The sequence below is a fragment of the Tamandua tetradactyla genome, chromosome 15 (genome assembly GCF_023851605.1).
Source record: "Tamandua tetradactyla isolate mTamTet1 chromosome 15, mTamTet1.pri, whole genome shotgun sequence".
Taxonomy (NCBI): domain Eukaryota; kingdom Metazoa; phylum Chordata; class Mammalia; order Pilosa; family Myrmecophagidae; genus Tamandua; species Tamandua tetradactyla.
This window is the reverse complement of record NC_135341.1, coordinates 73,412,048-73,430,158: the sequence shown is the minus strand read 5'-3', so window position 1 is coordinate 73,430,158 and position 18,111 is coordinate 73,412,048. Positions and strand designations below refer to the sequence as shown.

Sequence of the window (18,111 nt, the reverse complement as noted above, 5' to 3'; positions counted from 1 at the left end):
CGTTGTTATACCACCTGTATGCATTATATCTGTCTGAGATATTAGAATGTTTACTTTTTCTAATAAAACTACTCAGTGTTCTTAAATAAACTAAATAGTATGGCATTGGTCTATATCACATATAGTAATTGGCATGCATAAAATGATTGTATCAGTGTTGATTTATGTGTTACTATCAAATAATGTATCAGGCATCACTGTTTGTAACAATCTGAATATCCATTGATAGTGAAATAGATAAAATGTGTTAGATTCATATGATGGAATATTACGCTGGCAATTAAAAAGGAAAAAGCCATATTTCCATAGAATGATATGTATCTAAAAAATATGTTGAGTGAAAAATGAAAGAAAAAACAAGATTTGTGCTTTTTTTTTTTTTTAGATATATGCATCCACAGAAAACTATGTATTTATTCATTCCATTATTCATTTTAGGGTTGTGTGTGTGTTTATATAAAAAAAAAAAAGTGAAAAGATACCCACCAAATCCATCAGAATGGAAGGAAATGAGACTAAGGGTGGTGATTAAAAGGAACTTTGTTTTCTAAAGAAACTAATATGACCAAAAAAAAAAAAATGTTAATTCTGAGTGATGGAGAATATTAGATATAATTTTATTTATTTTTGTATTTTAAAAATTTTTCCCAAAAGAAAAAAAACAAAAACATTCTGATCTTAAAACCCTCTATGGGAAAAAAAAAATGTATTGCAAGGCAAATAGCAGAGACTATACCTCACTGAATTTCAAGATTGTTTTTGCTTGTTAGAAACCATTTAAAATATAATTGTGCTAATTTAATGAATTACAATACTTTAAAATTGCACCATTATATTTAAGACTCCATTAAGGCAGTGTCCCTTTGTTTTTTTTCCCTGCCACAAACCATAAAACTTTAATTTATAAAAGAAACTGAAGTCTCCTTTTCTGAAAACCTGCTTGTGTGTTTGCAGCTGACCCACCTCCATACATTGATGGAATTCGAATTAACAGCCCTCATTATCTGACTAAGATAAAGCTGACTACACCTGGGACCCATACCTTTACATTAGTGGTTTCTCAGTATGAAAAACAGAACACAATCCATTACACAGTCCGGGTAAGTAAAACCAATATACAGTGACAAAACACAAGAATATAAAGTACTAATGCGCTCTCTTTTATAAGTGAGATGATCTGGTGGAAAACTTTATTTCTGAAAATTGGTTGTTCTCTAAAACATACATTTTTGTTTGTGCATATGTATGTATCTGTCTAAATTCTGTATTAAATTATGATGCTTCCTTTAGAAAGTGAATTAAACTAATGTTTTTAGTTTGAATAAGATTTTGAAATCACATTAATTTTCAGAGTAATAGTTTAGTCCTGAGGTAATATGGTATGGGCGTATGAATAAATTCAATTTTAAAGCAAGCAGTAAAAACTCCTTAGCCTACGTGATACTCTTACTGATTTAAAAAAAAAAAAAAACTCTTTGAACTTAGCAAAAGGGAATCAGTCATTTATTAAAAAGTTGCTCTCAGATAGCCGGTAAGGTCATTGTAATTTTGTTCTGCAATGATTTGCCAGAGATAAAAGGCTCAACGCTAAAAGAAGATTTTTAGTGTTGAAAGGGACTTTAGGGAGCTGCTTCCACCACTTCATTCTTAAGATACAGAAGCTAAGACCTGGAGAGATTGTGATTTGTCTCAAGTCAGACACGGTGGCACAGAAAGCAAAGACAAGACCAGTTTCTAGTTCATTAAATGTCACTTGCTATCATACTGTCTATAGAATAATGACTTTTATATATATGCCAACTAATCTTTTTTAGTTTTTTGTTATATCCTTTTGTCACATTGATGTTTTTATAAGCATAAAGTTTGTCAGTGTAATAAATTTTCTTTGAATCTAGGTGTATTCAGCATGCAGTTTTACTTTTTCAAAGATTCCTTCACCATATACCTTATCAAAACGGGTAAGAAAATTCTCTGGGTCTTAATCTCAGCATTCTAATGTTTGAATTTCCTTTCCCTTTTTTTGTTTTATTCTTCACACTTAACAATTTCTTAAGTAATTAAAAAGTTCTGGGGCTTAACAGGAGTACAAAGGGTTGAAAGACAAGATCTTCACATGAACAGCATAAAGTGAATCTATAGGAAGAAATGGAGAAATTTAGAGAAAGATTAATACAAGCCTTGGTTGATGGGAAGTCCACGTGAGTGAACAGAGTAGAACATGGGAGCAACTTTGCAAGGTGGGATGAATAAGGAGAGGAATATTTGAAGGTAAATTCTTGGCAGAGATGGAGATTGAAGCTCAGTGCAGTAAAGCCACCTGGCTGAAATGTAGTTATATTAACTCTCAAAGCCAAATAAAGACTAGAGAGATGAGACAGAATAGAGTCACAGAGTGCATAGTTGTGGGCGATTTTGTTTTTTGTTTTAAGTACAAAGGATTTTTGTCTTTAAAGTGGAATTTGAGAATGTGAAATTTTATTAATGCAGAAACTTTGCTTTATTAGATTAATGGAAAGTGGAGTGGTCAGAGTGCTGGAGGATGTGGAAATTTCCAAGAGACGCACAAAAATAACCCCATCTACCAATTTCACATAGAAAAGACTGGGCCGTTACTTATTGAGCTAAGAGGACCAAGGTTTGTGATGAGTAACTTTCTTAAATTAATGTTGCTATATTTTAAATTAGTTTAGTGGAACAGAATAGGGTTTAGAAACAGACTATGCATATATGGGCACTTGATTTTTGATAAAGATAACATTGCAGAGAAGAGGTCAAAGGAGAGTACTTTCAGTAAATGGTACTGGAACATTTGAATATCCCTATAAAAAAGGACCCCTACTTTACATCATATCTAAAAAATCAATTTCAGTTAGATTGCAGACCTAAATGTACAAGGCAAACCTACCTTTTAGAATGTAGGCGATACCTTAGCCTTCTTAAACAAGACAAAAAGAGCACATAGAAAGATTCATAAATATGCTGTATTAATAAGAAAGTCTGTATTGTTTTAAAAATGAACAAAAATTTGAACAAGCTTATCACAAAAGAGGCAGTCCAAATGGCCAGGAAGCCATTGTAATAGCCCAAAACTGGAAATCACCCAAATATTCACTAACACCATTTAAGATTATGAAGTGGTCATATAATAGAGTATAGCATATTGAAAATGAATTATAGCTTCTTTTTAAAAAAAAATCTGAAAACCACTGCTGAGCAGGAAAAGCCACATATAAAAGAATAAACTGTGTGTTGTCATTTAAGTACGTACACTTAGCTGGCAAAACTATAAAGTAAAACAAGAAAATTATTACCATAAAAGTTAGTTTTGTGGGAGACAGATGTGATCAGAAAGGAATATACAAAAGATTTCTATGCTGCCAGGTATTCATTTACTTTACAAATTTATTGTTAAGCCTTATATTTATGCTTTGTATACTTTGTGCCATCTTTCACGGTTTTTTCAGTTAGAAAAATTGTATATTAACAGAAGAATCATGCAGAAAAGATATAGTTCCCCTATACACCCCCCATTATTATACTTTGCGTTAGTATGGCATCTTTGTTATAGTTGATGAGAGGATATTACTATAATTAAAATCTTAACTATGGTTCATAGTTTACATTAGGGTTCAACGTGTTATACAATCCGGTAGTTTGGGGATTTTTAAAAAAATTTTATTCTAGGAACATATATAAAACCTAAAATTTCCCTTTTAACCACATTCAAATACATAATCCAGTGGTGTTAATTACACTCACAATATTGTGCTACCATCATCACCATCCATTTTAAAACTTTTCTATCACTCCAAAACGAAATTCTGTACCAATTAACATTTAACTTCCCATTCCCTACCCCACCCCAACCTCTGACAACCTGTATTCTTGCTTCTAAACTTACGGAATTTGCTTATTCTAATTATTTCATGTTAGTGAGATCATGCAATTTTGTCCTTTTGTGACTGGCTTATTTCACGCAACATATCTTCAAGATTTATCCATTTTGTCAACAAGAATCAGAACTTCATTCCTTTTATTTTGGCTGAATAATATTCCATTGTTATGTGTATGCCGCATTTTTTTTTTTTTTTTTTTTTTAAAGAGAGAGGGAGGAAAGGAAGGAAAGACAGAGAAGGAAGGAAGGGAGGAAGAAAGGGAAACATTTTTAAACATTTTCTTGTTTTATTATATTTTGTTTGTTTGTTTGTTTGTTACATGGGCTGGGGCCGGGAATCGAACCGGGGTCCTCCGGCACGGCAGGCAAGCACTCTTGCCCGCTGAGCCACCGCGGCCCGCCCAGTATGCCGCATTTTGTTTCTCTACTTTGTTGATGGGACACTTGGGTTGCTTCCATCATACGGCGATTGTGAGTACTGCTGCTGTGAACGTTGGTATGCAACTATCTGGTCCAATCCCTGCTTTCAGTTCTTTTGAGTATAATACATCTCCAGCAGTGAAATTGCTAAGTCATAAGGTAATTATATACTTAACTTTCTATGAACTGCCAAACTGTCTCCCACAGTGGTTGCAGCATTTTACAGTCCCACCATCAGTGAATGAGTATTCCTATTCCTCCGCATCCTCTCCAACACTTATTTTCCATGCTTTTAAAATAGCCATTCTAGTGAATGTAAAATGGCATCTCATTGTGATTTTGGTTTGCATTTCCCTAATGGCTAATGATATTGAGCATCTTTTCATGTACTTTCTGGCCATTTGTATATCTTCTCTGAAGAAATATCTATTCAAGTCTTTTGTCCATATTTAATTGGGTTGTCTTTTTGTTGTTGAGTTGTAAGATTTCTTTATATATTCTAAAAATTAAACCTTTATCAGATATGTGGTTTCCAAATACTTTTTTCCTATTCTGTAGGTTGTCTTTTTTACTTTCATAATGAAGTTCTTTTATGCATAAATTTTAAAAATTTTGATTAAGTACCATTCATATATCTTTTCTTTTGTTGCTCATGCTTTTGTTTAAACACTAAGAAACCATTGCCCAGCACAAGGTCCTGAAGATGCTTCGCTACGTTTTCTACTAGGAGTTTTATATTTTGTTTCTTATGTTTCGGTCCTCCACCCATTCTGAATTCATTTTTGAGTATGATGTGTGATGGGGCTTCATCTGCATTCTTTTGCATATTGGGTATCCAGTTTTCCCAGCACCATTTGTTGAAGAGACTGTTCCTTCCCCATTGAGTGGACTGAGTGGACTTTGCACTCTTGCCAAAAATCAATTGGCTATAGATGTGAGGGTTACTTTTTGACCTCTCAGTTTGTTTCAGTTCATCTTTGTGTCTGTCCTTGTGCCAGTAGTATGCTTTTTATTTACTGTAGCTTTATAATGAGGTTTGAAATCAGGAAGTATATGAGTCCTCCAACTTTGTTCTTTTTAAAGATGGATTTGGCTATTCAGGGCCCCTTACCCTTCTGTATAAATTTGATGATTGACTTTTCCATTTCTTCAAAAAAAAGTTGCTGAAATTTTTATTGGGATTGTGTGGAATCTGCAAATTACTTTCAGGTTTGGCACCTAACTATTTACTTTTCAGTACATGAACATAGAATGTCCTTCCATTTAGTTAGGTCTTTGATTTATTTTAGCAATGTTCTGTAGTGTTCTGTGTATAAGTCCTTTACAGCCTTGGTTAAATTTCCTCCTAGATTTTTATTCTTGTAGTTGCTTTTGTAAATAGAATTTTTGTTATTTCCTCTTCAGCTTGTTCATTACTAGTGTGTAGAAACAATACTGATTCTTGCTTGTTGATCTTGCACTCCACCAGTTTGCTGAATTCATTGATTAGCTCTAGTAAGTTTGTGGTGGCTTTTTCAGGATTTTCTGTACATAGGATCGTGTTATCTGCAAACAGAGAAAGTTTTCCTTCCCTTCAGTTTGGATGCCTTTATTTCCTTTTCTTTGCACTGGCTAAAGCTTCCAGTTCAGTGTTGAGAACAGTGGTAACAGTGGGCATCCTTGTCTTGTTTCTCATCCTAGAGAGAAAACTGTCGTTCTTTCACCATTCCGATGTTAGTGGTGGGTTTTTCACTTATGTCCTGTTTTACTCTGCTAAAGTTGCAGAAATGCAATATACCAGAAGTGGGCTGGCTTTTTTTTTTTTTTTTTTTTTTTTTTGAGAGAGGGAGGAAGGGAAGGAAAGACAGAGAAGGAAGGAAGGATGGAAGGAAGGAAGGGAAACATCTTTAAACATTTTCTTGTTTTATTATATTTTGTTTGTTTGTTTGTTTTTTACATGGGCTGGGGCCGGGAATCGAACCGGGGTCCTCCGGCACGGCAGGCAAGCACTCTTGCCCGCTGAGCCACCGCGGCCCGCCCTGGGCTGGCTTTTAACAATGAGCATTTATTAACTTACAAGCTTACATAGTTCTGATGCCGTGAAAACGCCTAATCAAGGCATCATCAGACAATATCTGGACTCCTCTGTCAGATGGCAAGGCACATGGCATCTGCTGGTCTCTCCCCTCTCTTGCAGTTTTGTTGCTTCCAGCTTCTGACTTCCATGGTTTTCTCTCAGCTTTGAGTCCTTCTTTCTCAGCTTCTTATAAAAGCCTCCAGTAAGAGGAGCACGACTCAACTGAATAACCTAATCAAACGGTCCCACCCACAATAAGTCTACACCCACGAGAATGAACTAGCTTTAAGAACATGATCTTCTCTGGGGTACATGACAGCTTCAAACCATCACATGCCTTTTGCCATATTAAGTGAGTTTTCTTCTATTCCTTGTTTTCATTTAGAAGGGTTGCTGGATTTTGTCAGAATACCTTTTCTTCGTCAGTTGAGATGATCGTGTGTTAGTTTTTTTCCCCCTTCATTCTATTAATGTGGTGTATTACATTAATTGCCTTTCTTATGTTGAATCACCCTGGCATACCTGAGATAAATCCAACTTAGTCATGTTGTATAATTCTTTAAATGTGTTGTTGGATTTCCATTTGCTAGTATTTTGTTGAGGAGTTTTACACGTTATGGTCATCAGGAATACTGATTTGTTTGTTTCCTATGGTGTCTTTATCTGGCTTTGGCATTTATGTGAAGTTGGCTTCATGTAATGAAAGTAAGGGGTGTCCCCTCTTCAATTTTTGAGAAGAGTTTGAACAGGATAGTTGTTCATTTTTCTTGGAATGTTTGCTAAAGTTCACCTGTGAAGCCATCCAGCCCTGGGTTTTCTTTGTTGGAAGATTTTTGATTACTGATTCAAAATCTTCGTCATTGTCCTGTTGAGATCTTCTGTTTATAGTTGTGTCAGTGTAGGTGATTTGTGTGTTTCCAGGAATTTGTCCATTTCATCTAGGGTGCCTAATTTATTGTCATACAGTTAGTTGTTCAGAGTATTTTCCTATAATCCTTCTTACATCTTTGGTGTGAGTAGTAATTTCTCTCCTTTTCTGATTTTAGTTATTTGTGGCCTCTTAGTCTAGCTACAGGTGTCTCAGTTTGATCTTTTCAAAGAATCAGTTTTTGGTTTCATTGATTCTGTTGTTTTTTAATCCTCTATTTCATTTATCTTTGCTCTTTTTTCTTTCTTTCCTTCTGCTCATTTCAGTTTGCTCTACTTTTTTTTTAGTTCCTCCATTAAGTTTTAGGTTTCTAATTTGAGATCTTTCTTCCTTTAATATGTAAACATTTAAAGCCATAAATTTCCTACTCAGCACTCCGCTAGCTGCATTTTGTAATTTTGGGTATGTTGTGTTTTCATGTTCATTTGCTTGCAGATATTTCCTAATTTCCCTTACGATTTCTTCTTTGACCCATTCATTGTTCAAGAGTATGTTGAATGCCGTGTACTTGTGAATTTTCCAGTTCTCCCTCTGTTCTTGATATTTAGCATCATTCCATTGTGGTTGGAAAAGATACGTTGTATGATTTCAGTATTTTTTAATTTATTGAGACTTGTTTTGTAACCTAATATGTGGTCTGCCTTGGTGAATGATCCATGTTCATTAGAGGAGAATGTGTATTTGTTGCCCTTTTGTGAAGTGCTGTATATATGCCTGTTAGATCTGCTGGGTTTATAATATTGTTCAAGCCTTCTGTGTCCTTATTGACCTTCTGTCTAGATGTCCTATCCATTATTAAAAGTGGTATATTGAAGTCTCCTGCTGTTTATGTAAACTTGTCTGTTTCTCCCATCTAGTCTGTCAATATTTGCTTCATATATTTTAGGGCTCTGCCATTAGGTGCATATATATTGTTGTATCTTCTTGTTGAATAGATGCCTTTATGAATATATAGTGACCTTCTTTGTCCCTTTGTCCCTCATAACAGTTTTTGGCTTAAAGTCTATTTTATCTGTTATGCTATCTACCCCAGCTCTCTTTTGGTTACTATTTGCAAGGTACATTTTTTCCACTCTCTTACTTTCAGCTAACTTCTGTTTTTTAATTTAAGGTGAGTCTCTTATAAGCAGTGTTATCATTGACTCATGCTTTTTTATCCATTCTACCAGTCTCTGCCTTTTGACTGGAGAGTTAATCTACTTAGATTTTAAGTAACTGTTTATAATGCAGGCCTTTCTTCTGTCATTTTGCTCTTTGGTCTTTGTCTTATTTCTTTTTTATCCCTCAGTTATTACATTAATGCTTGCTTTTATATTTATTTGAATTTTCTATTGAACCATTTTGAGACCCATCTCAGTTCTTTCTGTATATATTTTTCAAATATTTTCTTTTTACCATAGGACTAAACTTTAGCATCCCAAATCTATACCAGTCACATTTGATTTGGTACCAACTTAATTTCAGTAGCATACACATACATGATTTATTTACCCTTCCATCTCCCTGCCTTTTTTTATTTGCTGTAGATATCTTTACATATTGTTTATAATATCGATCCATACAGAACCATAGTTTATCATGACTTTTTATGCATTTGTATTTCAGAACCTGTAAGAAGTAAAAAAAGTAGAACTCTATACCAAAAAATATTATATAATAGTACTGGCATTTATGATTACCCATATGGTTACCTTTACTGGAGATCTTTATTTCTCTATGCTGCTTCAGTCCACTGTGGAGTGTCCTTTCTTTTTGGTCTGAATAACTCCTTTTAGAATTGCCTGAGAGCAGATCTAGTGGTGATCAACTCCTTCTGCTTTTGTTTATCTGGAATTGTCATAATCTCTCCCTCATTTTTGAAAGACAGGATCACGGATACAAAATTCTTGGTCAGCAGTTGTTTTCTTTCGGCTCTTCATCTTATTGGTACTCCGTTGTACATACATGTTTTTCTCTTACGGCTTTTGGAACTCTCTCCTTGTCCTTAGTATTCAACTCCTGTGTGTGTAGATGTGGTTGTCTTCAAGTTTATACTGTGTGGGGTTTGTTACGCTTCTGGAATATGCATGTTCATATCTTTCATTAAATTTGGGAAGTTTTCTGCCATTATTTCTCTGCATATTCCTTCTGCCCTTTTATTTCTCTTTTCCTTCTGGGACTCTCTAATGTATATTTTGGTACATTTAACGATGTCTCTTAAGCTCTGTTCATTTTTTCATTCTTTTTTCTTTCTGCCCCTCAGCCTGAGCCATTTCAGGTGTCTTGTCTTCAAGTTCACTGATTCATCCTTCTGCCAGTTTCAATCTGCTATTGTATCCCTCTAAGGAATTTTTCATTTCAGTTATCACAGTCTTCAACTCCAGTATTTATTTCTGTTTGGTTTCTTTTTAAAATTTTTCTCTCTCTGTTGAGATTCTCTTATTGTTCATTCATTGTTTTCCTAATATCTTTAGTCCTTCAACCCTGTGTTGTCCTTTATCTCCATGAACTTCTTTTTAAGGCTTTGTCCAGTATGTCCTAAGTCTTGTCTTCTTTCTAGTCTTAGATCTTGTTTTATTATCTTTGTTCCTTTGGACAGGCCATCATTTCCTGTTTCCTTGTCCTGTCATCTTTTCTTGCACACTGTACATACTCCCTATGAAACAGACTTTCTCCCCTTCCTTGGTCCTCTAATATATGACTTAAAGCAGGTAATCCTTTGCCCCAGGCCACTTTGACTTAATTGTTTCTTGAACTGCTTTAGCTGTCTGAAAGTTGCTTCTTTTCTCCGGAGAAGGCCTGGAAGGGTAAGCCTAAGAAGAATTTCCTGGTACAGTCTTTTATGCTGCCACCCAGCAGATTAATACTGACATACAGGCACCCCAGTATGCACATGGCAATTATTCTGCTCCCTCCAGAACAAGGCCAGGCTGGCTCCACACCAAGCCGGGGAGGAGTTGGGGAAGGGGCCAGCAGGGTGCCTGCCATGAGCTTCTCCTTCCATTTTTAAAGCTGTGTTTTCTTGACTCAGTCCTCACTCAAATCGTGCAACTCTGTTTTCTGGAGTTTTGAGGAGGATGGCTTCTGCCAACTTTTGCTAATTGTTCAGAGATTCTTTGTGGGGATGGCATCCTGGAGCATCTTACACCACCATCTTGATCCACCAGGAGATATTTCACAAATTTAAAAGTTTATGAAAATACAGAGAATGCAAATTAAAGTAGTACTTGTTTCTGGATAAAGCTAGGCTTAATTTAGCTTGCCTTACAGTTTGGTTGAAAGGAAGTAATCCGATTAAACTATTTTTCCACAGCTTTTTAAAAACCTTTACCTGTTTGATAGGTGAAATATGGCATCTAATTGCTCTTTCAGTATTTAATTTCTAGGCAAAGGTACGTAAGGGGATTAATGCCATCATGTATTTGCAAATATTCTTCCCAGATTGTTCATTTTTGGGGGGAAGGGAGCATAGAAAAATATTTTCATTTAATGCAATCTGATATTTTTCTCTGGCTTTGTTTTGCTGGTGGCAGAACAATCCCAATATCAAATAAATTTTCCCAGAATTTTCTTTTAGTTCTTTTATGGTTTTTTATATTCCATAATTTTTGCCATGTCTATCATATGTTAATTGCTTCTGTAAATTTAGATTTTCTTTCCAGGCTTTTTCTCCTGCTCTATTGTTTCAGCCTATTACTATGAAAATATATTGTGTATTAAATTTACATTATTCCTTGGGAAGCCAAAGAAACAAACTTTTTAAAGCTAGTTTAATACAGTATTAGTCTTTATGGCTTCAAGTAACTTAGAAAAATGATATTTTGTATAATTAAGAGTAGAAATAATATGCATGTTTCCACGTGTTGTCTTATTGAAGCTTTAGAAGTCATATATAGTTGATTTAATAGTGCCATCTGTACTTTAGATATAGTTATTTTAAATAATGCATTTATTTGAGACTATTTAACAATAGCAGTAATTTTTTCTCTTTTTAACGCCAGGCAATATAGTGTTGGATTTGAGGTTGTAACAGTTTCTATGGTGGGAGACCCTGGTTCCCATGGTTTTCAGAGGAAATCTAGTGGCGACTATAGGTAATATTGGTCCTTGACATCCAGTTTATACTTTACTTTTTTTTTTTTTGGGAAACCAAAGAAAGTAATTGTAATTTTTGCTCTACCTTTTGTAACATCATCATCCATAAACCTTATTCTCATTTTCCCTGAATATAGGTGTGGGTTTTGCTACCTGGAATTTGAAAATATACCTGCTGGTATCTACAATATCATTCCCAGTACTTTTTTGCCTAAACAAGAAGGACCCTTTTTCCTGGACTTGAATAGTATTATACCCATCAAGACAACACAACTTCAGTGATGAAGAAATTTCAGCAATTACTGGGTTTTATAGTTACCAAATACGAACTCTTCAACGGAGAACACAAATCTGTGAGCACTAAACACAACAATCAGAATTTAATTAAATCTCTAAAACCATGTTGCAGTGGAATCTGGTACTCAAGTCAGGGTGTTTCGTGAGAATTGTGTATAGTCAGAATTACCCTAAGTCATCCAGAAGTACAGTTTATCTGGTTTTGAGTATATATAGCATTGGCTTGCTTTTAGGGGCCCATGTTGTATAAAAAAAGTATGTATCATTAAATAGACTTACACTCAGTCTGCATTATCAGATGCCTTTGCTAAGAGGCAAGGGAACTGAGACCAAATGAGGAAGATAAGGGATACAGATTCATGAATGGTGAGAGTTGGTATAGTGTCCTAAAATATTAGCTTATTTTTCTTTTTTCAGAGCATGTCGTAAGTTAAATCTGTTTGTGCTGTGACTCCACTGTACATCTTGGGCAACTGGTAACCAAGTGAATCATGTCACCATAACCAGATTTTTAAGTCTGCATTGATGATCTTAAAATATTTGTTGCCCAAGTGTTATCAAAGAATAAAGCTTTAAGAAGTACTAATTAATGTAGCATGAAGATGCTCATGCTTAAGAACTGGTTGTTGCAGTTCTCAATACTTATCTCCCATTGACTCACATAAGGAAAACCAAGGTATGTACACCAGTGAAGTTTTTATGTTTTATCAGGTTGATTGAAAGTAGTAATCTCCTGAGACATTACAGTCAGTTTTTGTTGTCTTTTTAAAATTGCTCTATTATAGTTCATTGCTCTTTATGATAACAAAACTTGGGAAAAAATACAATCAAGAATTTAATATATGATGGTTAGGTTATATAGCATTCAGAAAAAGGAAATTGAATGGCCAAGATAACAGTATCATGTGTAAATTCCCAGCTGTTTACATAAAAGATACATCAGAACAAATTGATACCTAAGATTTTAAAACTCTGAAAATTAATGAGTTGGGGTTTTCATTGTCTCTACTTTATAATTATTAAACTCATTTTGTATTTCATACTACCTTTAATTGAAATAAAATGTTTACACTTATGGAAAAAACTGCATAGTTTAAGAAGTGTATTATTAAAAGATGTGTTTCATCAAAAAAAGAGATATTAAAAACAGAGTTGCATGAAAATCCATGCTTCAGCAAAAATACCTGTGATGATTATGATACCAATGAGATTTCACCTTGGCAAATATTTAATGCTTTCAATTTTAGCATATTAGTTTTAGGCGGATTAACTTGACTAATTTTCTAAGGCCTTTAGAGGTCCAAATACATTGCTACAAATGGATAAGTGAGGGAACAATTAATTTTTAGCTGGGCCAGTACATAGACTTATTTGAAAAAGTGATCATTTAACTTGAACCTTGAAGGTGGCACTTTAAAAGACAGACTACATAGTAGCCAGCAGTGATTTAGTGTTTACCACATGCCCAAATACGTATATTTTTCCTTTTACTCTTCACAAAGCTGAATATCAAGTATAGGTATTATTTCCATTCTACAGCTGAAAAACAGGCCTAGAAAGATTAAAGATCTTGCTCCAGGTTTACAAGCAGTCTATCCAAAGCCCTCGGCTACTCTGCTCCTTTTTGTAGCTAAAGCATGTACCCAGATGCAACAAGGAAGACCTGTGTTTTAGGACAATAACCACACTGGATGGGTTGGAGATAGGGAAGTATTAAAGATATAGAAAACACAATCCAGGCCCTTCTGAGGTTTTAAATTGTAACAGTTGGGATAGATATGAAACAGGAAACATTTGTCAGGAATTGGTAAAAGGAGATAGAGGAGGTTGAGGATGGCTCAGGTTTCTGATTTCACCATCAGTCACATGCTTATACAGAGATTCAGAGAAGGTTCAGAAGACAAATTTAAGGTACAGTCCATTCTGCATAACAAACTGAGCCAGAAATTCACCAGACATTATTAGCACAGATTCTGAACACTCCTCTGAGAAACACTGTTATGAACACTTTTAAACCATTCCATTTCTGGCTGCTTTTCCAGATGGTATTTTTTTTTTCTAGGGAAAAAAAAAGCAATGCTTCAATTGCAGAAAACAGTTTTAGCTAACAGTAATTCAAGGTAAACCTCAGTGTATCATGGTCACTAGTAGAATTCAAGTATACTACCAGTCCTTCTTTTAAACAGACTTTTCTAGATGAGATATTAACTACTTAAGTTAAACATGCATATTTGATATTGCAAAGGTTATCTTTTCTGAATTAATGTCTGTTTTAATCATTGTGATTGTTGACCATTCACTTTTTCCTGCAGTCTGCTGTAATATGAAATGCACAGATTAAAAATCTAGCACTATGGGGGTTCAAGGATAGTTCGGTGGTAGATTCAAACCTGCCATGCAGGAGACCCAGGTTTGATTTGTGGTCCATGCACTTCCCCCCCCCCCGGAAAAAAGCAAAACAAAACAAAAACAATTCAACAAATGGTGCTACAATAACAGGATACTCACATGGAAATATAATGAAATGTGACCCCACCATACAGCATACAAAAAAACCCTAGCCACTATAACATTTCTACCAGAGAAAGGATCCAGAATAAATCACCATTTGATTTGCAACCATGGCTGCACATTAGAACCCCTGAAGAGCTTTAAAAAAAAAACGTCTCGTGACCATGACCAAGTGTGCCCCAAGTCAGTTAACTCAGTCTCTGGGGATGAAACCCAGACAGCAGCATTTACCCTCCCTAACTTTCGATATGCAGCTGATGTTGGGAACCACTTCTCTCGTACTGGCACCTTATTTTTATTTCTCTGCCACCATGTCTCCTCATTGCTAGGCTTTAGTAGCAGGAAAAATGGAACGCTTAAGTTACTGGGATCCAGGACATTAACTGAAAATGAAAAATGACACCCGAATTCCATGCCTTTTCTTATGACAAGGTGGTTGCCTAGAATAGAAAATTTTGGCAACATCAGGATTTCTCATGTGAAGTCATAGAAAGTTAGACATTTTCTTAAGCTGTTTTTATTACATCCAAAGTATTAATACAGGTACAAAATAAGCTTGTAATCAGGATACTGTATCAGTCAATTAAAAAAAAGGAGAAATCACTACATTATGAAGAGATTTACAAATGACTAAAACGTATAAGCTCTGACAACAGACAACTTGGAATGGGGAGGGGGTTAATCTTTTTTAACAATGCTAAATTTTCCTAACAAAATAGGACAAATAAAAGGCAGTGCTCTAAATATGTGTAACATGAAAACATTAAAGAAAAGCAATCTTAACACTTATTACTAGTAGCATAACAGATTCCACTGCTTCTATGTAATACCCTTTGCCAACACATGCCTACTCTCTTTCCTAGCTTTAAGGAACAATTTCCTCTAAGGAATACTGATGCAGCATAACCCTCAAATAATTTCATTTGTTTTTAAAGTTACAGCCTACAGAAAAATGAACACCTTGTCAATCTAGATACAACAATGACAACCATTCTTCACATGCATGTCTCTTAGAACAAGTCCTGTGACTAGCTGGGTAAGGTTTCTGCTGTTGAACCTTCTCTCCCACAGCCACAAATCCCCTCCTGTTTAACCCTGTTACCCTCAGCCCTCCCTCTCCCACCCTGGCATTCACATTTCCCACCCCAAAAAGTGCTGCTCATGTTACCCTTTCCAGAAAATGCTTCTAGATGGGTGTCTCAGCACACACACTTTCCAGAAGTTCCCCTCTGCGTGCCAGAGGTCATGGAAATTCTGTTCTTGACCTAAAAATCCAGTTCTCGGATTTTTTTTTTTTAAGCCTTCAATAAGTCAAAAAGGTATGTGCTGAATACTTGGGGTTTTGTTGTTGCTGTTTTGTTTTTAATTATTTTACTTAGATCCCCTGGGATATAAAGGATCAACATTAACATTTTTCCCAAATAGGGTGAGAGAATGGAAAGAAGTAGGCTGTTGACCCCCAGTTGGGCCTAGCTTTCCAGCTCCTATCCTGGTTTGGGTTCTTTCTTAGGAACTAGTTATTGCTTCCACAGTGCCATTACAGGGAGTGTTCCACGAGGCCTGTCAACCTAGTCACAGTCCACCTGTAACAACAGCTCTTTTCTGAAAAACAAATCAACCCAAGAGGTCTTAACCTAGAAGAAAAATCTTCAGCCCTCAAGGTCACTGAAACTTCATTAGTTTCAGTTTAAATGCTTACAATTTGGCATACTTTGAATGATTATTGGCACAATGTTCTCCATACAGTTTCATGTATAAATATTGATCTGCATACGGGTGAGGGCCCTGGATGGATCAGCCGATCTGCACGGTTTTTATGTCGGCAATAATCCCGTCTCTTCCCTTTGAGTAATGGAGGGAAAGCTGCTTCATGCGGTTCTCCAAGGCCTGGCCCTCGGTGGAGGTGCTGCTGCTTCGGCTCTTCCCACTGCCGCTGCCACCGCTGCTGCTGCTAAGACCCCGACTGTTGTTGGCTTTGTCGCTTGCTTTATTCTCTGCCCCTTCTGCCCTGTCTCCTGTAGAAATACAAAGATTATCAAGTAAGTACTGATAATTACGAGTCACTTGGGCCCGAGCTCATCATCCAACTAAGCCCTTGGAATCTCCCAGTGTTACCCAGGTGTGCATATCAGAGAGGGTTCTCCATCACCTAACTGCTTACTGCTTTTTCTCCTAAAGGCATTTCATTCACTCCTTACCTTTGAATCATCTCTAAGGACTAAGTTTATCATATCTGATTTACGGCTGAGAAACAAACCTCTCTAGCACTGCTTGCCAAGGGGGCTGTTCTGATGAGAGACAGAGGACTTAAGCGCCACTTTACAAGGGCTAATCAGGAGAGGAGCCAGGAGCTCCCAAGACAATATTTTGAGACCATCAGAGCAACCAACACTGACAGCACATTCACAGAGCCCCAGTAACGTGGCGCTGGAGGTCTGGGGACCTGGGAAAGGTACAAACCATGCAAAGACATGCCTGGAAAGACAGTGGGAGGCTCGGTAGGCACTACGGGTGGGGAGGCTGAAACCTACCTCGTTCCACCTCACATTCAGGGGAGGAGGCCCCGCTGCATTCGCTGCGAGGACCCAACACAGGGAACATCATCCCAAACTCCGACAGGGACAAAGGACTGGGGAGATCCAGGCTGCCGGGCCTTGTGACAGCAGGGAACTGATCAGGCATCTCAGCAGGGCTCGTCGGTCCTGAACTAAAGCTGGATACAGACTGAGTTTCTGAATCGTCTTCAGACACAAAGTTGCTGCAGCTGTCATCTTCAAAGGCCTCTGAGGCCACTAAGATGAGAGAACACAAGGCACACGATGTGTGACAGTAAGTAACCTAGTTCCTTAAACATCACCATAGGGTGATGTGCTGGCAAGAAGGCAGACAAAGCATTGGAGGGGCTGCAGAATCTCTGCCACTGTGGACGCCTTAAAATGAACGGGACCCCTCCTAGCCTGCACTTCCAGCCTCTACAACAGCTAGAAGGGGAGCAGTGGCAGCTGGATCCATGGATATTACAACCTTCCTAACCTCCACCCCAAAAACCCATTGTCACCAAATACTTTCTAAAGGTGAAAGATGATTTCAGCCACCCCAGTACCCCAAACAGATCCACACAAGCCCAGGAAGAGGTGGTGGGCCTTTGCAACATATCCCAAACATGGCCATTCTGGGTTTGCTTCTCTTCCAGGGTAGCAGGAACTACAGCTGCTGGAAGGACTGCATGGAATATCTGCTGGAACCGTTTCCATCCAGGTAACTTCTGATCTCACAGGAGGACTGCTCATAGCCTACTTGGATCACATTTACCACAAGAGAACAATTCTTTCACTGTGCTCCTGCACTGAAACCATGCCTTATTTACACTGTGGGCCAGATTAATTCAGGCCCAGAAAAAGGTCATTCCCATAGTTTGAAAGCCTCTTCAGCTCACACATGATCTTGCATCTTCTTAGAGCATTATTCATCTAGTCACCTTTTGCCCCTCTCATTAAAAATAGCCTTGTATAGCATCCATGGAGAATTACAATCAGTGCTGAAATACAGGGGACAGAAAATGGGCCTCAGACCTGAATTCAAATGTTAATTCCACAGGTGAAAAAAACTGAGGTAAAGAGTTAAGACCCATGTCCTTGCATTAATGTAATATAAATTTAATCTGATCCCAAAATCCTGATTCTTAAACAACTCTTTGTTTCCTGCAGAGCTTCTCAATTCTTGAATGTTCTAATATTGACTTTTAAAAATATATATTTTTATTTAAGAAAGTAAACAATACACTTAGAACTACCAAAATAATATGTACTTTTAATCTCAAAGTGTAGCATTTTCTAAACTCATCAGACCAGCAAATCCTGACTTGAAGAACATTTAGTAACATCTTGCCGCACAGAGTATTCCATGAAACATGGGAATCCAGCCGTCCAG

At 36.7% G+C, this 18,111-nt stretch overlaps 2 protein-coding genes across 5 annotated transcripts in view; one reads left to right on the top strand and one right to left on the bottom strand.

Moving 5' to 3' along the window:
* The window catches only part of CAPN7 (calpain 7), a 55,403-nt gene extending 41,535 nt beyond the window's left edge, over positions 1–13,868 (top strand). The window contains exons 16-20 of one of the 3 annotated variants that reach the window (XM_077130088.1): positions 955–1,100; positions 1,896–1,958; positions 2,505–2,635; positions 11,280–11,372; positions 11,511–13,866. In XM_077130088.1, the coding sequence (XP_076986203.1) occupies positions 955–1,100; positions 1,896–1,958; positions 2,505–2,635; positions 11,280–11,372; positions 11,511–11,655 (578 nt within the window). In that variant the 3' untranslated portion in view covers positions 11,656–13,866. Of the gene's footprint in view, positions 1–954; positions 1,101–1,895; positions 1,959–2,504; positions 2,636–11,279; positions 11,373–11,510 lie in introns of all 3 variants that reach the window. The other 2 variants (XM_077130087.1, XM_077130089.1) reach the window with 2 other exon arrangements.
* Positions 13,869–14,682: 814 nt separating this feature from the next.
* Positions 14,683–18,111, bottom strand: part of SH3BP5 (SH3 domain binding protein 5) — a 75,085-nt gene continuing 71,656 nt past the window's right edge. For both annotated transcript variants that reach the window (XM_077130091.1, XM_077130090.1), the window contains exons 8-9: positions 16,713–16,973; positions 14,683–16,196 (exon numbers count right to left, since the gene is read on the bottom strand). In XM_077130091.1, coding sequence (XP_076986206.1) covers positions 15,976–16,196; positions 16,713–16,973 — 482 coding nt within the window. In that variant the 3' untranslated portion in view covers positions 14,683–15,975. The remainder of the gene's footprint in view (positions 16,197–16,712; positions 16,974–18,111) is intronic.